This window comes from Panthera uncia (genome assembly GCF_023721935.1).
Source record: "Panthera uncia isolate 11264 chromosome D3 unlocalized genomic scaffold, Puncia_PCG_1.0 HiC_scaffold_8, whole genome shotgun sequence".
Classification (NCBI taxonomy): Eukaryota; Metazoa; Chordata; class Mammalia; order Carnivora; family Felidae; genus Panthera; species Panthera uncia.
Genome location: NW_026057586.1, coordinates 49489669 through 49516299, shown reverse-complemented (window position 1 = coordinate 49516299; position 26631 = coordinate 49489669). Strand labels below are relative to the sequence as shown.

The following is a 26631-nucleotide window of genomic DNA, read 5'->3' as shown; positions in this document are numbered from 1 at the left end:
TTTCTTTCTTTCTTTCTTTCTTTCTTTCTTTCTTTCTTTCTTTCTTTTCCTTCCTTCCTTCCTTCCTTCCTTTCTTTTTCTTTTCTTTTCTTTTCTTTTCTTTTCTTTTCTTTTCTTTTCTTTTCTTTCTTTTACCAATTCCTCTTTATTGTCTGGCTAGTTTTCAATCATTACATGTGGTGCTGAAGGCTGGAAACCAGTAATTACAGAAAGGAATGAGGAATGATTATGGTCTCACTGACATTATCTTCTGTGACTTCACAGCAGGTGTCTATAAGAAAGACAGGTATTATTGCTTCATCTTATAGATGAAGAAAGTAAGATTCACAGCAGTTGAATGACTTCTCTGAGATGATATGTGGCAAAAGCAAGCCTAGGCCCAAGTCAGGGCTTTTCCTGCAAGAATGCTACTATCTCAGGTACTTTTTAAGTGTCCTGTCTTCCTACTTCTTTCTGTTCCAACCTCAAAAACATTAATAGAGATATAAGATGTTTTATATTTACCTTTTTCATTTATTCTGAACACTCATGCAGTATAGTGTTATCTGTAGAAGATAAAAATGTACATATTTTGATAATCCCATTTTATTTATTTTGTCAACCTCCTCTTCCACCACAGCTTTAACCACACTTTAAAAAGGAAATCCTAATATAAAACATTCTCAGTATTTCATGGTTTTGATGATGTCACAACTTTAAAATATACTCTCTTCCTTACATTTAGTATTTACAGTGCTATTTTCTGGTAATCCCAACCTAATTAGTATGTGGATTCTACTTTATCCATATTAGCCAGAGTGCAGTTTTTATACCCTGATTGACTTGGACCTGGGGTGTTTACAACGCATGCAAATCCTAGGGGTGAGGAGTGAGGAGGAAAGGGGTAAGATTTCAGGACATTCTCCCTACACAGCTTGAATTGTAAATAATTTGGGGTAAACTAAAGATTCAAATGTGCAAATCCAGATAAATGAGTTTGCACTGGTTGGAAGTTTTATTATTTCTTGACTTTCTTTTCTCTTTCTCTTTTACCCTCCCTCCCTCTTTTCTTTTTTCTTTTTCTTTTCCTTTCCTTTTCTTCCTTTCAAGAATTTGATAAGCTGTAAAAAGCTCAAAATCCTTAATCCTATCTGCACTATTTCTTATAAATTTGCTTCCAGATGTGATTGATTTATTTTGCCCAGACTTAATATTATGCATCAAATTTACTCATTATTCTTGGTATGATAGGCCTTTAAACCTATAGTTGTGTAGCAAGTGACTGGGTTAGGTTTCCACTTGGCTGTTTTATATCCATTTTTGTGCCTTTTATTTATCAGTCAAGTCATACTTAACAGTTAGCGACCAAATATTGAAATTGTGCTTGAAATATTGTTGGCTTGTCATTGAGAATCTTGTTATATTTAAGAATTAAATAGAACGAGAGTCAAAGCTTTAGGGGATAATTCTGAAATATCAAATTTTATACCAAAAATGGAGGAGGGGCTCTCCTGTTTTTCCTGTGCTCTAAATATGTTTTAGTTTGCCTTTTGGGGTGCTGACACTGTTATTACTAACAATCAGGTATGTTTAGTGTTCACCAAGATACAAACTCAGTGATCTAACAGAGAGCAACTATTTCTTGAACTTTAAAACATGAGAACACTACTCTTACCATGAGGCGATTATGTAAAGTGTAAGGGAAGGGTAATAGTTAATTTTAGATATGAAGGAAAAAGATTTGGAGATGCAGTTTTTCTGGGGGGAAAAACAAATATAGCACCCAAGCATAAATTCAAATTCCAAGACCTGAAAACACAGGTCATAGACGTAGATTCCTACATCAGCTACTTTGGTTTCTTATAATTAATTGCATGTCCATATTTTTTCCCCTTTAATTCACCTCAAGGTGGCCATTAAAAACAAAAAGCATAGTTCATAATTTGATAGTTTAAAGTTTGTCCATAGCTCTTTCAATTTGGCTCATTCTAGGGTAGTTCTAAGAACCCCTTCACCCGAAGACAGAACAGTTCTGAAATTTTTCTTATAGAAATGACAGTGAATTAGGACAATGTAATGCCTGGACTTGTTTTAGCATACCACCTTCCCTTCATGGGAAATCCTCTATTTACCTAAGACTTAAAGGAAGGTAAAGCTATTTTTAGAGGCAATTTAGATAAGCAGATACTTAATACCTGATGGGCTTCTGGGGGTTACCATTCAGATGTAAATTTTGGTTGCTAATTTCTTATGTAAATTATTGGAATAGTGTAGGTTCCCACCCTGCTGGGAGGCAGTTGATTGTCTAAAGGGGTGAAGGGCAACCAAATTTGAGGCTTCCAAATACTGCTTTGATTACTTTAGTTTGTGTTTACAGCTGTTTCAGTAAACTTTCCCCTCCCCCCGCTTAGATTACTCTGTAACCTTCAAGTTGGAGATAATTGGAGAATGCAAATCTGGTTCTGTGAAGTGAAAACCTTGGCTATTTTCTTAAGGAAATGCAGATGAAGTTTACAAAGAAGGGCCCTCTACCATTATTCCTTTTTTTTAATTAAAATAATTTGCTGCAAAGGTCTTGGGGTTAAGGCAGCATTTCAGTATTATTCTCAGAAAATGAAGCTATTTAGGGACAAGTTTGTTATTTGTGTGCCAACATCGATAACTTATCTTTCCTTCCTTGCGTACAGTAAACAGGCATAGATCCTTCCTTAGGGCACTCTTCCCCCAGGTCTTCCAGAAGCCCCTAAAAAAAGATTCTGTCTTTCTTTTAGGATGAGTTCAGATGTGATTCAAAATCACACTACAGGGTTGTATTAAGGTTTCTTTTCATTTTGTTTGAGGTTTTAATTGAGATTGAGTAGTTGGTCTTTATTATATTAATAATCTGACATATTTCTAGAGACAAGAACTACCTGTTACACTAGATATTTTGGATCCTACAGACCTTCAAATATAATCACATTTCATAGATTCTTTAGCTACCCACTCTTCTTTTCTTTACAGACACACAGAGCTTATTTTCATTCTTAAAAAAATAAATATTATTCTTTGCATAATGTTTTTTCTTACTTGGGGATCCCTCATAATATATTTTGTATATAATTAGCTGATCTGAATCCCCCCCCCCCCAAAATTAGGATTTAGAAAAGACAGGTAAAAAGTGTCACAGCAAAAAGCCAAATCTTTGCCAGGTGAGTGTATTCTCAGAATAATTACAAACTCAATTTAGGAACTTTTTCTTGATGTTGCCACCATTTCTGGCCTTGAATTGATTTGTTTCTTGGATTACCCTGTTGCTGGACTCAGCCTTGCCTTCTCTTTCTCTCCTATTTTCTTTCCTCTTAATCAAATTGGCTGAGTGGCTTGTGTTAGCGAGTAACATGAAGGCAAGAAGATAAAATTGGACATTGTAAAAATAGACTTCACTTTTTAAGAACAGTTTTAGACTTAAAGAAAAATTGAGACAATAGTATAGAGTTTCTATATATTCCTGCAGTTTCTCCTAATATTATCTTACATTATTACTAATTTTAATAATAATTAAAGTTCATAGTTTATTTAGGTTCCTTAGTTTTTACCTAATATCTCTTTTCTTTTCCAGAATCCCTTCAGGATACTAAAATAGAGTTAGTTGTTATATCTCTTTAGGCTTCTCTTGGCTGTACAGTTTCTCAGACTTTCCTTGTTTCTGATGACCCTGACAGTTTTAGGAATTATTGGTGAGGTATATTGTAGGTGACCCTCTACTGGAATTTGATATTTTTCTCCTGATTAGACTGGGGTTATGGGTTTTGGGGAGAAAGACCACAAAGGTAAATTGCCATTTTCATCATATTGTATTAAGGGTACATTCTGTCAACATGATTTATGAGGGTTGATGTTGACGTAGATCATCTGGCCGAGGTAGTGTGATCTCCACTCTTTCCCCCACTTGCCATACTGTGGGAGAAAGTCACTATGCTCAGCTTATACTGTAGGAACAGGGAATTATGCTCCACCTTCTCGAGGGCAGAGTATCTACATAAATTATTTAAAATTCTGTATGGGGATTTGTCTCCCCCGCCTACTTACTAATTTATTCACTCATTTATTTATATTATTATGTACTCATGGATATTTATTTTATGTTGAGTTATAAGTCAATACTACTTTACCTCACTGCTCAGATTGTTCTGGTTTTGGACATTGGGAGCACCTTCAGTTGGTTCCTGTACCCCTTTTACATACTCTCATCATTGCAGCTTTTTTTTTTTTAGCATAAAATAGGACATTTTCTCTTTTTATTGTTATGAGCATCCCTTAAAATTTTTGTGGGGAGGAGACTAGAAAACATGCTTCTCCGAGGATCCAGTCATTGTTGAATAATTATTACTTTTGACCTCTAGGTGTCCTCATACTAAAGGCTGTAGTAAAAACTATTTGTATTTCTTAATTTGAGTGGACTGTGTAGTCCTCCTTTTTTGCCACAGAAATCACTCCGAAATCATCTCTTTTCTACAGAAAATCCTGCTTTCTTCAGATATTCTCCACACTAAGTCCTCTTGACTCTTATCTCTGTTAAGTCCAGAACAAAAATTGTACTTTCCCCCTTGGTCTCCTTTTGCTGCAATGTATTGCTTTTAGAGATCTCATCAGAGGGGTGCCCGGTGGCTCAGTTGGTTAAGTGTCTGACTCTTGGTTTCGGCTCAGGTTATGTTCCTGTGGCCTCATGGGTTTCAGCCCCATGTCAGGCTATGCTCTGGCAGCACGGAGCCTGCTCGGGATTCTCCCTCTCTCTGCCCTTCTTTGCACTGTCTCTGTCTCTCTCAAAATAAATAAATAACTTTTTTAAAAAAAGAAAACTCATCAGAAAAATAATGAATTTTAAGGATTCATCAGCAAGTATGAGGTAGGTGAGTGCCAATAGACCAAAGATTCAACTTAGAAAGTTGGGTAATAGGACTCCAAAAAAAGGCAAGGAAGAAGTAATAGGAGAGTGTCCTACATCAGACTGAGGGAAGGTGAAGCATTATATGAGTCAGAGATGTTAATGAGGATGAAGGAGCATCTAATTTGGAGTCCGGAGACTTGGGTTTTAGTCCCACTTTCTCCAGTTACTGAATATTTTAAAAATTGGACCATTTTCTTAAGCTTTATAGGCCCCAGTGTCCTCATTTACATATTAAATAGATTAGTGTTACCCAATCTTTGACTCACAAATTTCTTTTATACTAATATATAGTCTTTTGAACTTTTTAGGAATTTAAAACCTAATTCTGTCACTACATGGCATATGATAAAGAATTGATTTTAAGTAGAAAGTATTTATTTTAGACCAGTATGTTAATATACTCTTTGATATTATTCATGCATATGAGAAAAAATTGTCTACATTTTATCATTCAGTAATTGCTACTTAATGTATTTAAAATCGGTTGTGTAAGAAAAAGCATATTTTATTGACAAATTCAAAAATAAAATATTATAGCTTTTCAGGGGGCTGAGTATATTTAAATGTTTTCCAGCATCAAATAAAAAGAAAATCAAAATCTACTTTTAATACCCAAAATTTGAAATTTTAGGATTAAAAGGATATGCTAGTTTATTTTTAAAATTTTTACATCATCTATATGATGAAAAGATTTCAGGCTGCTGTGTGCAGAATTTCTGCTACTGAACATGCTGCAAAATGAGGTAGGCTTTTCTCTCCTACATGAAAAGCCAAGTTGGATTGTAATCACCAAAATTTTACCTTGACATTGCTTTTGGGGGTGGAGTGCCCAAAAACATATTGGTGCATTTTATATAATTTTATAATTTAATGAGTGGGGTTGGGATTGAATCTAACTTTCATAAATCTAGCAAGAGCATCTTTAGACACATTTGTAACATTACTGTGTTCATTAACACAAACAGTGCTTCCTATCATTAACCAACAATGTATGATGAGTATAAATTAAGCACAATATCAATACAAATGGCTAAGAATAAAAACAGTTGTGTGAAAATCAAAGCCATACACTGATACAGGGTTCAAACAAGTGAGTCCTGAATTCATTCAACTGGTTTCCACTCTCCCTCTATGTGTAGCAGGGAAACCCCTGAGAACATTCTTTAATGTTAGAATAATTATTTGTTAGATTTTAGAAATTGGTAACTATTTGATTTTGTCTTATAACTTCAAGTATCATGGAATACCTGTAAGTCCCTGGGAATTTAATAACTGCCTGTTGAGAGATCCTATATCAGATAATCTTAAGGTTCTATATAGCTCTGATGTTCTAAAAAGCTGGTAATAATTTGAAAATTCATATGAATTGGCACAGACTATCATTTCATCTAGTCCACTCTTTCTAATATGGTGTGAGTCAAAGTCATAGAAAGGTTTGTTACTACTTCTTTTTTTTTTTTTTTTAACATTTATTTATTTTTGAGACAGAGAGAGACAGAGCATGAATGGGGGAGGGTCAGAGAGAGGGAGACACAGAATCTGAAACAGGCTCTAGGCTCCGAGCTGTCAGCACAGAGCCCGATGCGGGGCTTGAACTCACTGACCGCGAGATCATGACCTGAGCCGAAGTCGGCCGCTTAACCCACTGAGCCACCCAGGCGCCCCTGTTACTACTTCTTAGTGACAGAGATAGTTCCCCACGCATCCTGTTTTCTGTCAATAGACAATCATGAACTTCTCATCACTGAATTTATCTGCATCTTTTGGGAAGATACGTGTTCTGCCTTTTGGAGCAAGTCATGATAAAGGTGCTATTTCTTTTTCTTTTTTTTTTTTTCTTTTTCTTTTTTTGAGAGAGAGCGAGCGAGCAAGCATGTCCACAAGTTGGGGAGGGGCAGAAGAGAGAGAGAGAGAATCTTAAATAGGCTCCACCCAGGCATCCCTTGATCTGTCTTTATATAGCAAACTTCCCATGTCTTACATCCTGAACATTACTGAACTCATTATATAACACTGCACAAGTTCCCTAACCTTCCTGAGCCTCAACTTCTCCATCTATGGAAAGGAGTTGGTAGTTGTTCAGAGGATTAAATAAAATAATCTGTACAATGGTTAGTACCGTGCCTGGCTTATATTAAGTTCTCCATAAATTTTCTGCCATTGATACCATCATCATCATTTCCCCACTTTCAAACCTGAGTTCTGTCCCTTAAATGGGGTGGGGGCAGCAGAATTTTTTTTAGGGCTTTTATGTATCCATAGCTTCCAAAAACTGTGTGTAAACTGAATAAATAATACGACCTGCATGTATAAATGACTATTTTTCAAATAAATATAGATGATATTGTGACTAATAAAATATAGATTCATTCAAAATTGTTAATTCACAATAATATTCTGCTTTTGTTTTTTTCAATTAACAAACACTAAAAGTTAAATTTGAATTATTTTAGTGTTAAAGGGAGCCTATAAGCTTGAGATGGTTGAGCCCCATTATTTTATCATTTTATTCTTTCTTCTGTTGACTTCCTCCAATTCCATTATGTCTGCTTTTGAGGTTTGATGAGCTCAACCATGCAGTAGATTCATGGTAGATTTATGTGCGCCACAACTTCATACAATATTTGGATTTTTTTCTCTTATAATAACTGATTGCATCCAATTGTTTGTTGGCATTTGGTGAACATCATACTATAAATTGATACTGGAAGAATTTAGCAGGGTCTTTCTCTACTTTGTATTGGGTGATGATGGTCTCCTCAGGTTTGTGTGTGGAGATTTAGGTGTCCATCGTTTACCTTCTGCAACTCTCTGGAATAGTATTTTTCATACTTGTATTTACCTTCTTTTGGCTGCAGGTGAAACCCAACCCAACTGAAATTAGCTTTAGGTAGAATGAAGATATTATTCAAAGAATTCCTAAACAAAAGGTTTCACAATCCGACCTTGGGAAACGCACATACAGCTGGGTTTCAGGGGGTCCACACACTGCTGGAACATTCCCTTTGAGCCTCCTGTCTGCTGACAGACTTCTCTCACAAGTCAAGGAACTGAGCTGCCACAGATCAAACTAAGTCATACTATTTCTGGATCCATGTTTGGAATTCCTTGAGAAAAGGCTTTGATTGTCCCAGTTTATGTCAGATGTCCCTGTAATCAACTGTGACTGGAAAGGTGGGATATTATAGTGGCCAGCTTGGATCAGGTGCTACCTCCTGTCAGTCTAGAATATCCCCATTCTCCAGAGGAATCACGTGATTAGAGTTCAAGGAGGTTTGATTATCTCCCAGAAGATGTGAAATAGGTGCTTTGCAGTAGAAAATAGCTATCCTCTGTAATATTGTTTTGTGATTATTGGTTCCTTATACATTCTTCCAATTAGACTATAATGTAGGTTCTTGGGGGAGGATATATTTGTTCAATTCTATCCCCAGGCCTAGGGTAGCATCTGTTGCAAGTGATTTTTAATAAATGATGAACTAATTAGTGTAATATGTTTTGGTACACAACGTGGTTATGTAAGGTTTTGTTATGTGTTGTTCTGTTGTAGCTTACAAAAATGACTTCATGGTTCTGAGTTCTAGTTCTGGCCCATTCATTTATGAGCCACATCTGAAGTGCAGTCTCTTCCTATGTGAAATGGAAGCCTCTCTCTTCTATGACAGTCACCATTTATAGATATGAACTTGCTTTGAAAGTATAAAAATATTGTACTACATACACATAAAAATTACATACATTTTTCAAAGCTCTGTGTGTATTTATCATTTGCTTACTTGTAGATCAGAAAATATAAAGTCATAAATGTTGGCTGAACTTGTCAGAAATACCTCCTTTTTGTGTGTTTTCAGCTCCACTCGGGGGAAGGGGATACGTATGATAGATTTGTCTTCAGGTTGGAGTATATGGACTTTAAATTTAGTCCTGGGGTGCCTGGGTGGCTCAGTCGGTTGAGCGTCCAAATCTTGGTTTCAGTTCAGGTCATGATCTCGCAGTTCCTGAGTTTGAGTCCCGCATTGGGCTCTGCACTGAAAGTGCAGAACCTGCTTGAGATTTCTCTCTCCCTCTCTCTCTGCCCATCCCCCAGCTTGCTCTTTTTCTCCCTCTCTCTTTCAAAAAATAAATAAACATAAAAAAATAATCTACTCCTTAATTTTTTATGGGATTATGCCTTTATGGGATTTCCCATAGGCAAATCCACTCTCCAGATGGGTGATAAGGAGATAGGACCTTTCTAAACATTTTACTGTGTCCTTTTTACCATTTTTAGGTTTTTGTCAAGCAGGAAAGGATTTGCGTTTGGTATCTCTTTGTATGGAACAAATCGACATCCCAGCAGGATTCCTCCTGGTAGGGGCCAAGTCTCCCAATCTGCCTGAACACATCCTCGTGTGTGCTGTAGACAAGCGATTTCTACCAGATGATCATGGGAAAAATGCACTTTTAGGTGAGTATTTCACACCTATAAAATTCCTTCCAAGATGAAGGAGTTAAACTACAAGTTTAAATTATCATAGGGGCGCCTAGGTGACTCAGTTGGTTGGGCGTCTGACTCTTGATTTCAACTCAGGTCAAGATCCTAGGGTTGTGGGATCAAGCCCCACGTGGGGCTCTGTACTGAGCATGGAGCCTGCTCAAGATTCTTTATTTCTGCCCCTTTGCCCAACGCTCGCTCTCTCTCTCAAATAAAAAAACAAAAATTAAAAAAACATGTTAAATTATCACAGATTTTTTTTTAGATCACAGAATTAATTGGGAATTCTGTAATTAAGTATGAAACATTTTTTTCTTTTAGTAACTTCTTAAAAATTAGCTTTTATTTTTTATTCATTCCCAAAACACCCGCCTTGAAGAGGCCGCCTTTTCAAGCCAAGCTAAAGGATGGCATGCAATTTATCAAAAATTAATTCTGTGTAAAGCAAAGTAGGATTCACTCTGTACAGAGTTATTGATCTAGACCTGATGTCCAGTCAACTCTGTTATTCAGCTGCAGATTATCTGCTTTGTAAGTTTTTGGTAGTTTCTCCATACTACCCATCATTCCTAGCTATATTTGATTGATGTGATTCCCATGTTATATTTAGCATTAGTTCAACCAAAGTAACTAGGAATATACATATGATGTAAAATGTATTACTGTATCTCAGAATTGTTATATTCTCTGGCTTTACTTTGAGTCTGGACTTTTTTTTTTTTTTTTTTCACAACCTAGCTTCCTTACATCATGGGAAATAAAGACTGGATTTATTTTTAATTAAGAAGACAAGATGGCACATGAGATGTCTTTGGTGAAAATAATAAAAATGAAAGGAACGAGGGCAAAGAATTCAAGAATTGTATTGTTCGTAAACTGTACTTGTTTAGTTTGATACATTTTTCCTAGTTCCACAGTGTCATCAGAAAGTCTGGAAATATATACATCAGTATCCTGAGTTAGAAAGTAACCCTATCCATGCTTTATAAAAGTTCCTTAACTTATAATTCAAAGCTTTTTCTTGGTTCATAGGAAAAGAAGTGATAATTTCCATAGGCTTTCATAAAAAGATGATGATTTTCTTTTAGTGAAATTGAGCAGATGGTTTAACACAGAAGCCTAATGGTAAAGTTTATAAGTTGGACTAAATTAGCAAAGAAGTTTCTAAGTATCTGTTCACTCATTCATTCAACACTTTGTTCAAAATGTACTATGTGACAAAAATCATACTAGGCTGTGTTGTGGGGGCACAAAAATGTTAAGACACAGAGCTAGTAATCTAGTTGGCTGTGGTATAACAATTTGGGGAAACTTCCTTTTAGCATTTTAAAAGCATCATAGTGTTGAGGTGCCTGGCTGGCTCTGTCAGAAAAGTATGCAGCTCTTGATCTCAGGGTCATGAGTTCTAGCCCCACATTGGTTGTAGAGATTTCTATAAACAAACAAACTTTTAAAAAATAAATAAAAGCATCACCATGACATCAGATGGAATAGTTTACATGTGGCTCTGACCACAGACACAGAAAAATATCTCATGATGCCTTTTTGCTTAATGATTCTTCATGACTAGAGGAATCCTCCTAGAATACATCATGAAAGGATACAAGAAACACCATCAGAATAATAGATTTTCAGGGTGTCTCAGTCGGCTGAACGTCCGACTCTTGATTTCGGCTCAGGTCATGTTCCCAGAGTCATGGGATCAAGCCCTGCATTGGGTTCTGCACTGAGCATGGAACCTGCTTAAGATTCTCTCTCTCTCTCTCTCTCTCTCTCTCTCTCTCACTCCTTCTCCTTCTCTCCCTCTCTCCCTCTCCCTCTGCTACTCTCCCCCACTTACACGTTCTGTTTCTAAAAAGAGGAAGAAGAAGAAGAAGAAGAATAGATTTCATGATTGTGTATAATAATGAATATGAGATCAAAGACCTTGGTCATTGGAGTTGGAACTAGGATTAAAATCCCAGATTTGCCACTTAGTATTTTCAGAACTGGGGCAAGCTACTTATTCTCATGAGGTCTCAGATTTCTCATCTATAAAAAGAGGCCGATGATGCCTAACTTTCAGGGTTGTAAAGATCAAATGAGATGATGTTTATAAGGCAACCCATCCAGCCCAGTGCCTGGCACAGAGCACTTGCTCTTTAAATGGTTATTATTCTTCCATTCTGTCATATTTATTAATACCTTTATAGAAATGGAAGTCTGTTTGCTTTCTCTAGCCTTGTGAATGGACATAATATTTTACTAACCACTTTCCAAGTGAAAGTGTAGTGCAGCAAGATGGTAGAACTTTTCTCTTAGATAAGCATGTTGTTGAGATTTTTATATGTTAATATCCATCCAACATTTCTTACTGATGATAGATTATTTTAGTATGCATTAAAGTATAGTGGGAAAAAATTTAAGCTTCGAATATGTTAGAATCCCAGTGAACTCCAATATCAGTTTATAAACTTTTTATATAAATTATGCTGATTCAAAAGACTGTGAGTGAAGGAATTGGTTAAAAAATATATTGAGGGGGCATTTGGGTGGCTCAGTTCGCTCGGTGTCTGACTTTTGATTTTGGCTCAGGTCATGATCTCACAGTTGTGGGATCTGGTCCTGCATCGGACTCTGCACTGAGTGTTAAGCATGGAGCCTGCTTGGGATTCTCTTTCCCCCTTTCTCTCTGCCCCTCCCCCACTCATTCTCTCTCTCTTTCTCTCTTTCAAAATAAATAAACATTAAAAAGTATATATTGATCCAGTTGGCAGTTCATTCATGTGTCCCAAATCTACCGTGCAATTGGAAGACTTGATTGACAGAAACACTAGATAGGTAATTTGGCTGTAAGAGGTATTATTTTTTGTGATGATGACAAGAACTTTGGGCAGATAAAATCTCTCTTGAACGAAGACTGATACTGAAACTGTACAGAGTTTAAAAAATGAGCTGTAGGATTCTTTGTCTTTAATTTTGTTAATTCTCATCATTAATGTGCCATCTCTGTTCTTTGAAGATTGTCCAGATCCTTTGCTTTTCTTCCTTTGTATATTCTCTTGCTTTTCACTTCAGAGAATAAGCAAAAGAAAAGATAAAAGATAAAACCTCACCTCAGTAATTTGTTAATTTTAATTCTCACACTAATCTTTTATGAACTACTTGGATCTACCAGATAAGCCTCTTTTGGGAGGCACCATCTTTAATTGTTTTGACTAAAATTGTTCTTATATTATTTTACTGGGTTCTACATCTGCCTGGCAAGCCAGGCACTTTTCTGTCAAGGCATGATAATCGCACCACAGTGTAAGTTACATGGAGGCAGTGGTTTTGTCTCCTTTGCTCCGTGCTGAAAACCTGGTACCTGAAAGAGTGCCTAGCATATGGTAGAGTATGTAAGTATTTGTTGGATGGATGGATGGATGGATTTGTTGGCTAGATGCATGGATGCATGGAGAAATGGATGATTAGATGGCTTGGGAACTCGGTGAAAAAAATTGGCATTTTTTTTTTTTTTTTTGGTTTTGGCCTGTAGCTATAAAGCATTGGACAGATAGCCAAATGCTCTCAAATTCAGTCCATCTCTGAATATATTTTAAATAATTTATGTTTATATTTCTATAAAGTAACAGTAATAAACTAATTATATAAATTACTAATTTTATGTAACCGATCAGAAGATATGACTATCTCTGTTTTTCCAGTTTTGCATCATGCCTGGTATATAGGTGGATGCTCAGTAAGTAATTGTTGAAAAAATAATAAATTGGACTGCCATTTCTATTGATTGTCAGAATTGACTGTCTGCGATTGGTACATTGTGAGATATTCTGTCTTTAATCCTGGTGGCCTTTCTCTTCTCTCCTTTTATATCTTTGTTGATTAGATAACAGGTTGGTTTAGGGGTTTAAAAAGAGTATCACTTCATCAGTGGATTGATTTTAAGTTAGTCATTTATATAGAGAGAGATTGTACGTATGGAGTTTGGAATGCCTTTTCTCATTTACACCTATTTTGTCCTTGTTCACTACATGGCAGTACATATAATGCTTCCGCCTCAGTCACAACCAGAGGAACTCACATTATTTCTGTGTGACTTTTCTCTGTGTATTATGGGATTGATTTCCAATTAAGCAAAGGTTAGCCTCACGTCCTCTTAGCCTCCTCCATTTCTTCTTTCTGTGCCCCCTGCTCTAAGCAGGTCACTGAAAGTTTTATTTTGTTTGGATAATCTGAGTGAGAATTGTTTGGATGTTTGATCTAAAGGGATAATAAGCTCGTTTGAGTATGGGGGGGGGTGAATAAAGAGGAAATGGGACTCTCGGGGCACCTGTGTGAGAAATTACAGCTAGCTGTCATAGGAACTGGAAAGTTGACAGCACCTGGGCCTGCCCATCACTGTCCATGCCCTCCTCTCTGCAGACAACCTTCACAGTTGCCAATTTATTCTCTCCCATCCCTTAGCTGACAGGTGGTTGGACGTAACCCCCAACTTGGGTTCCAATTTTACAAAACCTTACAAATTTAGGGTCCAGTTCCATCTGACTGATTCTATTTGTATTTATTTTAAAATTCCAGGAAAGGGGCACTTGGGTGTCTCAGTCCTTTGGGGATCTGACTCTTGATTTCATGATCCCAGGATTGTGGCCCTGAGCCCTGCATCGAGCTCCATGCTGGGTGTGGAGCCTGCTTGGGATTCTTGTTCTCTCTCCCTCTGCCCACCACCTCTCAAATAAAAAACAAATAATAAAATATTTTTAAGTTGAAAAATAAATAAAATAAAATAAAATTCCATGAAAGAGACTCTGACTGTCCCAGACTGGGTCTGATATTAGCACAATCTAATCATCTGTGACAGTGCTCATGGTGGGTAGGGCAGAGAACCAGTGCCAGCAAGTTCTCTAAGAAGGGAGTGTGTGGGAAGGAAATCATGGGCATCTCTAGAAGCAAACTTTTTCATATTTTTATGTCAACTATATGAATTCTATCACATGCTACTATCCACTCTATTTTCTTAGCCATTAAACTTAGAGCAGAATTTAAATTACTTTCAGTCTTCCACTATTATAAAATAACTCTGCTAAAAAAAATTGGTGTTTTTCCTTGAGGTTAGGAAATTATTGGGTCAAAAACACTGAATATTTCTATACTTTTCATATGTAAAAGTATTGTATCAATTTACAAATCCACCAGTAACTTTGGTTTGTCTTCTTTCAGGGTTTTCTGGAAACTGTATCGGCTGTGGAGAAAGAGGATTTCGGTATTTCACAGAATTTTCCAACCATATTAACTTGAAGCTCACCACCCAGCCAAAGAAGCAGAAGCACTTAAAGTACTACCTAGTCAGAAGCTCCCAGGGTGTACTGTCGAAGGGACCTCTTATCTGCTGGAAAGGTAGCGTCAACTTCTGGGAGAGAAAGGGAAGGGAAAGGAATGAGGATGTTACAGTAAGGACAAGTGGCCTTCTGGGGTTCAGAATCAGGTATGATGTACGTAAATATCCCAAGTTCAGAAGACTATCCAAAGATGTGAAGCTCTCTGGCAGGTTATTTGACTTGCTTCTTTCTTTCTTTTTTTTTTTTTTTAAATTTTTTTTTAACGTTTATTTATTTTTGAGACAGAGAGAGACAGAGCGTGAATGGGGGAGGGTCAGAGAGAGAGGGAGACACAGAATCTGAAACAGGCTCCAGGCTCTGAGCGGTCAGCACAGAGCCTGACACAGGGCTCGAACTCACGGACTGCGAGATCATGACCTGAGCCGAAGTCGGACGCTTAACCGACCGAGCCACCCAGGCGCCCCAACTTCTTTCTATTTTTAATAGAGACTATCCAGGTTTAGAAAAAGTGCATGTCTCTTTATATTTGTCTCTTGGGAGGGTGGAGTACAGGAGGACTCTTTTCAGCTTTTCTGTCACTTAGAGAGGACCTCAAAGTGTCATTTTTCTGGTTAGATGCTCTTTCTATTTTATTTAGGTTCTTTGGTAATTCTCAAGCATATAGTTTTCTGTTTTCATTAGAACTAAGCATACTTTGAACAAATAACGCTTCTTCATAATACCTTAATACCTGGGGAAAACACATTATTAAGTTGGCAAAGTTGTTTTTTTTTTTTTTAAGTTTAGAAGAACTTAACTAACTTATTTGTGGATCTGAATCCAGTTGAAATCTCACATCTTCATGTAGTTGATAGGATTTACCACAAGTTCTATTCATTGTTCTAATGCAGTGGAATATCTAATCCTTATTCTTTTGAGCAGTTACTTAGATGCTGAGATTTTTCTTAATTATCAATGTTATTATATTATTAAAGATGATATAATAATTGTCTTTAATGCTTCCATTTGTTGTCTGTGCAAGATTTTGGCCTGACCATAAGAAATAGCATAATAAATCCAAATTATAAATGACTTCAGATTTTCCTCTGAGTTTTCCACTGTAATTACTCTTGGGTGCATTTGAAATGACATTATATAATTCCTTAGGAAATAGCTGCATGTTCCAAGACAGGCACAATCATCCTGAATGGCTTTTGAAGGTTCACATTTTTAAAAAATCTTTTAAAAGATTTTATTTTTAAGTAATCTGTACCCACAATGTGGGACTCAAACTCACAAACCCAAGATTAAGAGTCACACACTCTACCAACTGAGCCAGCCAGGTGTCTGAAGCTCACATTTATAGAAGTTGCTATTTTAGAATTAAGATTGTATATGCATATGTATCCATATATGCAGATATGGAGATATGCAGATATGCAGACATAGAACATCAATATAAATGTATGCATATGATACACATAATGTGGAGGTATCCTTGTAGGCCAAAGTACAATTGCTTTTCAAGGAAAATCCTAGCCAAGATGGTCATAGAAAACTGTGTCCAACCTTGCATATATCTGATAAACTTGGAAACTCTCTAAAGGACCCTCTATAATTAACTGTCATTTACAACCATTTATATTTCTTTTTCACATGCTACCTTTAAAAACTAACATAGTGGAACGTGTAGTATAATTTAGTTAGAAGTTATAGCCCTACATGGTTTCTTAGTATTTGCTATCTACTTGACTCAGTTCAAAGTATTATTAAAGTATCATGTTAGAGCTCCATTAATATTGGCTTACCTAAAATGAAGCTTGGTGTTGCATGATCAGAAATCATCTAGAATATTGTGTACCTATTTCCTTTGATACAAACTAAGAGTAATAAGAATTTAAGCATTTCTGGGACACCTGGGTAGCTTAGTTGGTTGAGCGTTGGCCTTTGGTTCAGGTCATGATCTCTTCATGAGTTCAAGCCTTGCATCAGGCTCACTGCTGTCAGCATGAAGTCTGCTTGGGATTTTCTATCCCCCTCTCTCCTTGCCCCTCCCCTGTTCTTTCTCACTCAAAAATAATAAGTAGGCTTAAAAAAAAGAATTTGAGCATTTCTAATTTTTCTCCTCTGACTATAAATTTTTCTTTGCTTCAGCTTTTGGACATAAATTAAAGTTGAGGTGAGAATATTGAAGACAACCTATGTAGATTCCTGTTCCACACTAAATTGATCCTGGACAGGAGGTTAACTGGTGTTTGAAAGCTTATTTTTTTAAAAAATAAATTACTGATATTTTAGCCTGCCTTATCCATAAAACTAGCATGATTATATTGGTTATGAGTAATTTTTCCCCTGGGAGCTAGTCTGTGAAGAACAAAAGCCGGATCTTTTTTCTTTCTTTCTTTCTTTTTTTCCTTCTAAACATGTCATCTGGCCCTAGGAAGACAACGTGAATTCACCATCTTGAACATTCTGTTGGAGTCAGGATTAGAGGAGGGGAAATCGCCAATAAGGAACATGGTTGCTACTTAAGGAACAGTAGTTTATTTTAGAGATTTTATGGATTGTGTTCTCATCACCTGCTTTGACAGAGTATTGGTCTCCTCCCATAATACAATTCTTACTCCTTCCCAGAATGTAGAAGCCGACAATCCTCTGCCACTTGCCACTCTATGAAACCAAACTCTTCAGTATCATCAACTGTGACACCAGAAAATGGCACAACTAATGGATACAAATCAGGATTCATTCAGACAGGTATGGGATATTTTCTTTTGGAATTTCAAGCAGCCAGATGTATATTTAGTGGTTCACTTTAAAAATGACTGTTGGCTGGTTTGAATAGAAATGTTTTAAAACAAGTATTACCTGAGTTACTATTAGAGTTAGAAGTCAGCACTGAGATGGGTTAGTTCGTGGATAAGAAATTTAGCTCAAGCATAGGACCTATCTCTAGAAAAGTCTAACAGTGGGCAATAAGTAGAAATCCAGACATGAGGAAAGTCTGTCTCATAGCTATCAGGTGGCATATACTGGGGACATAACTCATGAAGACTGGAGTTCTAGGATAGGGCTCTAAACTAAGCCCACAGAACATTACAGGGAGTATTGCACCAACTGGTATATTAAGTAAGGTCCCAAGGTAGGACTGAGGATCACAGTGGAAGAATCCACTAGTTTCTAGTGGTTCAAGATGGAGGCTGGGTTACAAATAACCAGATAAAATTTTAGTGCCTGAAACCAGGTTATACTATCAGGGCAGGATCAGCAGAAGGGCCACGCTGATACTGAACAGATAAGTTGCCAGTCTAAGGCTTCCAAAAATTCCTCCAGTGTAGACAATTGTACCAGTCCAGGCCCCAAGGACAGGATAAGGCTCCAGGTGGGACTTAATGTTTCCAGGTGGCTGGAGGGCTGGAGGGTTGTAACTGAAAATATCACTGCAGATAATATTTAAGGAAATTATTCATGGAATGCAAGCTGGTGCAGGCACTCTGGAAAACAGTATGGAGGTCCCTCAAAAAACTAAAAATAGAACTACCCTACAACCCAGCAATTGCACTACTAGACATTTATCCAAGGGATACGGGTGTGCTGTTTCAAAGGGACACATGCACCCCCATGCAGCACTATCAACAATAGTCAAAGTATGGAAACAGCCCAAATGTCCCATCAATGGATAAATGGATAAAGAAGATGTGGTATATGTATATGATGGAGTATTACTCGGCAATCAAAAAGAATGAAATCTTGCCATTTGCAACTATGTGGATAGAACTGGAGGGTATTTTGCTAAGTGAAATTAGTCAGAGAAAGACAAAAATCATATGACTTCACTCATATGAGGACTTTAAGAGACAAAATAGATGAACATAAGGGAAGGGAAACAAAAATAATATAATAACAGGAAGGGGGAAGAGCATAAGAGACTCATAAATATGGAGAACAAACAGAGGGTTACTGGAGGGTTTGTGGGAGGGGGGATGGGCTAAATGGGTAAGGGGCAGTAAGGAATGTACTCCTGAAATCATTGTTGCACTATACACTATTTTGGATATAAATTAAAAAATAAAATTAAAAATAAAATTAAATCAGAAAAAAAAGAAAATTATTCAGAACCAGTCTAGGTTAAAATTAAAAATAAAATAAAATCAGAAAAAAAAGAGAAAATTATTCAGAACCAGTCTATGTTATATCTTAGGCAAAAAGGAAAGTATTTTAAAAGAATTTGTGAATTGTTTTCCAGTTCACTTGTTTTTTGTAAAGCATCATTTTACTCATCTGATATGCAAATGTCATAGTATAATGTGCTTTGCCAGCATCCCGTTACCCAAAAGTTGAAAAGAAGGCTGTCTTCATTTATTTCACTACTTAGCATTCCTCTTTCAAGTTCATGTGAAATTTTGATGAGCTGATACATTTTTTCTACTTACTTTCAAGAGGTAAGTAGTTATTAGAAGGCATTTGCAACAATAGCAATGGTAACAAGGCTAACCTTATTTGGGGCTCTTCTAGCTATGTTTCTATACTCAGCTAAGTCTCTCTCATCCTGGATTTAAAAGGTCTGATTTTTAAAGTGTCCAAGAGATTTAGATAGAGGCTCTAATCTAAGAGAAGAGAGCATATCTCTTTAGAATAAATGAGAGAACATTGTGTTACTAGGTATTCAAGAAAGAAAAAAGTTGGCACTTGGCTCTAGGCATTGAAATATTAGTTAGCCTTCATTACAATAATGATACACCTATATGTCTTTCCTAGAATATTATTTTAGTAACTTGTTTGATTCCATGGTATATTTTCTTCCATTAGACCTTGGGACTACTGAAATGTAATTTTAAAACTACACTATTAAAAATGAATAGTTACTTTATTACAGTAAAAACTTATGAAATATTTACTGTGTTCTAAAACCCTTGTCACATACTGGAAGGCAGGGTTCCAACACTTGACCAATGGCTCTGATGATTTAAAACCACTCATGTAGGGGATAAAAGCACAATAAAACATGTTACCTTTCTTAAAAGGGACAGGTAGATATATAAATAACCAGTTGTACCTGAAAACAATGAAAATATATTAACATGTTAATAAGCAGTAATGCAGTTTTAATTATATTAGGAAATATATTTTGAAAACAAATACTGCTCTGAAATAGAGGAAATCAAGTTTTAGGCTTTAGCAAAGCTCCATCAATTGCCATGAAGAGACACAGACAAGGCACTGACTGCCTCACAGTGAATACAAGTGGCCAAGATTCATGCCCATATCCTTGAGTATCCCTTGTGGCGATTTGACCATGAAATTAGCTGTTAACAATTTTAGGTGAGATCCATAGAATTTAATAGAAGAAAGTAGCTTTAAAAGTGAGACTTTGTATCTAAAATTTTCTTCTTGACAAATTAGGTTTATGACTTTTCAACAATAATTTCTTTCTTCCTACACATGTTGAAAGCAATAGGCTTTAAGACTTTCATGTTAGTATTATGAAATCATTGCAATCATTAGAGTATGTAGCATCTCCTTAGCTAATAGAGATTCATCTTTCTATAGAAGATTGGCTTATTTTTAAAAATGTTTTTAATGTTTATTTTTTGAGAGAGAGAGAGAGAGAGAGAGCGCACAAGCAAGGGAGGGGCAGAGAGAGAAAGGAAAACACAGAATATGAAGCAGGTTCCAGGCTCCGAGCCATCAGCACAGAGCCCGATGCAGGGCTTGAACCCACAAACCGTGAGATCATGACCTGAGCCAAAGTCAGACACTTAACCAACTGAGCCACCTGGGTGCCCCTAGAAGATTGGCTTCTTAATCTGCAATGACTGCCTGTAATCAACATTTCTTAGCCTGAAATGTAAGTAAGCACGTTGCATAGTATTTGAAGAAAGGATTAATGTGCCATTTACACAGTTTTGTCTTGAATTCCACCTGCCAAGCTCCGGATTTTATGTTCTGGCTGGCTTGCCACTTTTCCTTTGCATATTATTTTCAACATATTTATGTCATTGATAATTCGAACTTTAGTCAACAATCCCAGTAAAACAGTTTCTCATTGTGGCTGAAGATGGCTGTGTAGTTACCTACCTATACTATACCCACATACCACATATAAATACATACACACGTATATATTTTGTGTTTAATCAAGGCAAGAATTCAAGAATCAATAAAAAAAAAAAAAAAACCCTTGCCTACCTGAAGATCTTGAGTTTATCTTCCATGTTTTCTTCTGAAAGTTTTGTTGTTCTATCTCTTGCATTGAAGTCTCTGAGCCATTTTGAGTTAATTTCTGTGCACAGCGTGAAGTGAGCATCTAAGTTCATCTTTTTGCATGTAGATATCCAATTGTTCCTATCTTTGAACAAACTACCATCTTTGAACAAACTACCTTCTTGTCAGTGAATTGCATTTGTCAAAAATCAATTGACCATAAATATAAGGATTTATTTCTGGAAAATGGATGAAATGGACTTCATCAAAATTCATGACTTTTACAGTTAAAAAGGCAACATTAAGAAAATGAAAAGACAAGTGGCAGAATGGGGGGGAATGTGTGAAACACATATTTGACAAAGAATTTGTATCCAGAATTTACAAAGAACTCTTATAATTCAGTATTAAGAGGACAATAAGCCAAAACATGAGCAAAGGATTTGGAATAGACACTTTTCATGGACTATATACAAATGGCTAATAAGCACATGAACAGATGCTCAACGTCACTAAGGAAATGCAAATCAAAACCACAATGAGATACTACTTCACACATACTAGAATGACCATAGTCAAAAAAGATGACAGTAAGAGTCTGTGGATATGGAGAAATTGGAACCCTCCATACATTGCTGGTAGTAATGTAAAATGCGGCAGCCACTTTAGAATACAATTTGAAAGATTCTCAAAAGTTAAATATAGGGGTGCCTGGGTGGCAGTCAGTTGAGCATCTGACTTCAGCTCAGGTCATGATCTCGCATTTGTGGGTTCAAGCCTCACACTGGGCTCTGTGCTCACAAGCTGAGAGCCTGAAGCCTGCTTTGGATTCTGTGTCTCCCTCTCTCTCTGCTCCTCCCCTGCTTGCACTCTGTCTCTGTCTCTCAAAAAGTAAATAAAAAGTAAAAAAGTAAAAAAAAAAAAAAAAAAAGGTAAATAAAAATGTAAACAAAAAAAAGTTAAAGATAAAGTATTACATAACTCAGGAATTCCACTTCTGAGTATCTACCCAAGAGACATGAAGACATATCCTCACAAAAAATTTCATGCAAATGTTCATAGCAGCATTATTCATTATAGGTGAAAACTGGAAGCAACCCAAATGTCAATCAGCTTGTGAACAGATGGACAAAAATGTAGTGTATCCATACAAGGGAATACCATTCAGCAATAATATAGAACAAACTGCTGACACATGCTGAATCATGGATGAACCTCAAAAACACTGTGCTAAGTGAAAGAAACCAGACAAGAGAGACCATATACTGTATGATTTTGTTTATGTGAAATGTCCAGAAAAGGCAAATTTATGGTGACAGGATATAGATTAGTGGTTGCCTGGGACAAGGGATAGGAATAGAAATTAATTAAAAACAAGCATTCAAGTTCTTATTGGGGGAATGAAAATGTTCTAAAACTGATTTATGATGATGATTGCACCATGTGGTAAGTTGCTAAAAATAATTGAATTACACATTTGAAATGGGTAAATTTTATGATATATAAAATATACATTGATAAAGTTGTGGGGGAAAAGATTAAATAGTTGCTCTGAGAGAAAGATGAAATCCTTTGGAGTGGCACTATTTCTTATTCAATGCAATACAGTCTAATTTATTGAATATCTACTATGGAATGAGCACTGTTTCAGACCAGGTAGTAAATAGCACAAGACCTGGAGTCAAAGTCCTGGTATTCAAATACTTCATCTGAGTATATTTGTTGATGCTTGGGATAAGCCATTCAGTTGTTCTGTGCCTTGGTTTCTTTGTTTGAAAAACCAAAAATAACATCACCTATTTTGCAACTAAGGATTAACTCAGTCTTGCTACCATACTTCTATTTGTATGACATTCTTCCCAATTATAATTGTTAACCATCTTATATGTTAGAAGCTCTATGTTCATTTGTTTATCCCTGTAACCCCTAGTACCTGGCAAATGCCTGGATAGAAATATTATCTGAATTCTATTTTTTATTCAAATTTAAAGTTAGCCTTTGGGGGATTATTAATTTACTGGTGTGTACAACTTTCCCAAATGAAGATGATATACTTATCTATGATCAAGAGGAAACATGTTTTTATGCCCTAGCCTATAGGGTAGTGTATGGATGAGCCACCTAATTTCTGCCCTTATGATTAATAGGATAATTTTTAAGAACACTATCAGACAGGGCCATTTAAAAAATTTTTTCTTTTAATATTTATTTATTTTTGAGAGACAGAGTGTGAGCAGGGGAGGGTCAGAGAGAGAGGGTGACACAGAATCCAAAGCAGGCTCCAGGCTCTGAGCTGTCAGCACAGAGCCTGACGTGAGGCTCAAACCCACAGACTGCGAGATCATGACCTGAACCGAGGTTGGGGCTTAACCAACTGAGCAACCCAGGTGCTCCTCAGGCAGGGCCACTTTATGGGCCTTGGGCACATTTGCTTATGTGGGCCCTTTCTCCCTAGAACAGTATTTAAAAATACGTTTTGGGGCACCTAGGTGGTTTAGTTGGTTAAGTGTCCGACTTCAGCTCAGGTCAGGATCTCACGGTTCATGTGTTCGAGCCCCACATTGGACTCTGTGCTGACAGCTCAGAGCCTAGAGCCTGCTTAGGATTCTGTGTCTCCCTCTGTGCCCCTCCCTCACTTGCATTCTGTGTCTCTCTCTCTCAAAAATAAATAAACAGTAAAAAAAAAAAAAATTTAAATATGTTTTATGACTGTGTTAATATAAAAAGGAATATTTAGTATTATATACTAAAATACTTCCTTCAGCCAAAAGCTCATTGTTTTCTTCTGATTTTAAAATAAATTAAAACATTTTCATGAGCCCCTAAAAGTATTATGGACCCAAAGAGTGGTGGCTTCTTGTCTAATGGGGAAGTTGGCCCTGTTATTGGAGACAGAGGTATTATACATGAAATGGGCTTTTCTTCTTTGTGAACCATGGTAGGCCCAAAGTAACATAAGCCCCGTACTGTCTTACTCTTGCATATTATAAGAACTAAAAATAATATGGGTGGCTCAGTTGGTTAAGTGTCCAACTTCGGCTCAGGTCATGATTTCACAGTTCATGGGTTTGAGCCCCACGTTGGGCTCTGTGCTGACAGCTTGGAGCCTGGAGCCTGCTTTGGATTCTGTGTCTCTGTCTTTCTTTGTCCCTCCCCCACTCCTGCTCTGTCTCTTTCTCTCTCAAAAATAAACATTAAAAAAATATTTTTTAAATAACAAATGAAAGGACTTGCCCTATACTGTATGAAGCTCATGAACCTTTCCTAATAAAGGCAGAGTGGACCTGTAACGGGAATAGACACAGATCCACAGAACAGAGTAGAAAGTATAAAAAGCACATTCACATGACATATTTCGTACTTAACAGAGGTGACCTGAAGATCAGTGGGACCTTTTCTTTCAATAAATGGTGTGCAGAAACTGGATATCCTATGTGGAAAGAAAAATAAAACTGGACCCCTATTTCCCACGATACACAAAATCAATTCCAGGTAGTTAGAAAATCTAAATGTGAAAGGCAAAACTGTCAAGCTTTTTTTTTTTTTCTAATTTTTTTTTCAACGTTTTTAATTTATTTTTGGGACAGAGAGAGACAGAGCATGAACGGGGGAGGGGCAGAGAGAGAGGGAGACACAGAATCGGAAACAGGCTCCAGGCTCCGAGCCATCAGCCCAGAGCCTGACGCGGGGCTCGAACTCATGGACCGCGAGATCGTGACCTGGCTGAAGTCGGACGCTTAACCGACTGCGCCACCCAGGCGCCCCAAAACTGTCAAGCTTTTATAAGATATTGTAGAATATCTTAGGCATTATAGATATCTTAAAAACAGAGACAAAAAGTACGGCACATAGAGGAAAAGACTATTGTTTCATTACATTAAAATTACAACTTTTGAAAAAAATGTTTATTTATTTTGAGGGAGAAAGAGAGTGAGCAGGGGATGGACAGAGAGAGAAGGACAGAATCCCAAATGGGCTCTGTGCTGTCAGTGCAGAGTCTGACGCGGGGCTCAAACATGAGATCATGACCTGAAGTCGGATGCTTAACCAACTGAGCCACCCAGGTGCCCCTAAAATTGCAACTTATAATTATTAAAAGACACCATGAAGAGAGTGAAAAATCAAGCCATGAACTAGGAGAACCCATGTAAAACATAAAACTGACGAGTATGAAGAGTATGTAAAGAATGCCTATGAATGAATAAGAAAAAGATACAATAACAGAAAAAATGAGCAAAGTCTTCACAAAAGTGGAAATACAAGGGGCCAACAAATACATGAAAAGATAATTAACCACTTTGGTAATTAGGGAAGTTACTTTAAAAATGAGATACCATTATACACAGACCAAATTGGCAATAAGTTGAAGTATGGACAGCAGTAAATGCTGGCCAAGATTTCAAGCAACAAGAACACTGCTGGTGGTAGGAGTGTTAATTGGTGCCACCACTTTGCAAGTAATTTGCAACACATAGCCAAGTAGAAAATGTGCATATCCTGTCTTCCAGCTCTTCTACTCCATAAAGAAACTCTTACACATGTGCACCAAGAGATATATACAAGACTGTTCATAACAGTGTTCTTCACAACTGGCTCAAAATGGACACAACTCAATGTTCATCAGCAATAGAATGGTTAAATAAGTTGTAACACATTTATATAATGAAATATCACTTGGCAATGAGAATGAACAAAATATACCTACGTGCAGCACAATAGAAGAATCTTACAAACATCGTGTTGGGCAAAAAGCCATTTACAAAAGAATTCCTTTTCTAATAAAGAAAATGCCACTATATAGCAAGTATAAGGAATATGGCCCACTTTGTAGAAATGAAGAAACTAAGTAATAACAATGAAAAGTCATTTTTACTAATTATGTTAGCCACGACATTTCCTTTTAAGTGATATCTAGGTTGACACTCTTAGGCTGGTAGAGGTGAACAGTGGTATAGTCTTTCAGGAGAGCAGTTTGGCAATATGTAACAAGAATATTAAAAATATTTATATCCTTTACTCTAGTAATCTCACTTTAGGGGATTAGCTGAGAAAATAACCTAAAATGGAGGTCAAGATAGTCACTGAAGTTATTTTTTATACTAACTAAAAAGAGGTTACCTTCAAATAGAAACAACTGAGTACATCGTAGCATGCTCACATGACAAAGATGTTTAAAAATATAATTATGGCACTATGCAGCCACATAGAATGTAATTCTGTTAACTAAAGTAATATTAAAGTGTTTTTTTGTTATATCATGTACAAAATATAATGCAAATAAAATGTAGAAGAGTATATACTGACAGAAAAGAACACTGGTTTGTGGGAGAAGTGAAATTTTTAGCATGTTTGTTTCTATTTTTCAATTTTTTATTTTATATTTTTAATAGTTAAAAATTTTAAATTCTCAGGATTAAGCCAAATGTACAGCTCAGTAGAAAATATCTGCTTTTCCTGATCTTTCTTCAGCTTTCTATGCATGTGTAGAGAAAAGGACCGGTATTTAAGCATAGACAAGTCCAAGATACAGCTAGAAGGCAACAAAACCAGAATTTGAACGTTCTTTACTCACTACTGACAATTTTATTAATCAGTTACTAAGGACTAGGATCTGGGAATGTAAAGATGATATTGATTTCTACTTAGAATTCTGTAAAATTTTCCTGTGTCTTAGATTTTAAGAGTAAGAGACAGGAGGAGCAGAAGAAGAGGGGAAGAACTAAGGTTGAAAAATCAATAGCAGATCA

At 36.5% G+C, this 26631-nt stretch overlaps 1 protein-coding gene across 4 annotated transcripts in view; it reads left to right on the top strand.

Moving 5' to 3' along the window:
- The window catches only part of GREB1L (GREB1 like retinoic acid receptor coactivator), a 280287-nt gene that overhangs the window by 139281 nt on the left and 114375 nt on the right, over positions 1 to 26631 (top strand). For 3 of the 4 annotated variants that reach the window (XM_049619644.1, XM_049619645.1, XM_049619643.1), the window contains 3 exons: positions 9180 to 9356; positions 14583 to 14759; positions 17315 to 17437. In XM_049619644.1, the coding sequence (XP_049475601.1) occupies positions 9180 to 9356; positions 14583 to 14759; positions 17315 to 17437 (477 nt within the window). Of the gene's footprint in view, positions 1 to 323; positions 420 to 9179; positions 9357 to 14582; positions 14760 to 17314; positions 17438 to 26631 lie in introns of those variants that run through there. The other variant, XM_049619646.1, reaches the window with a different exon arrangement.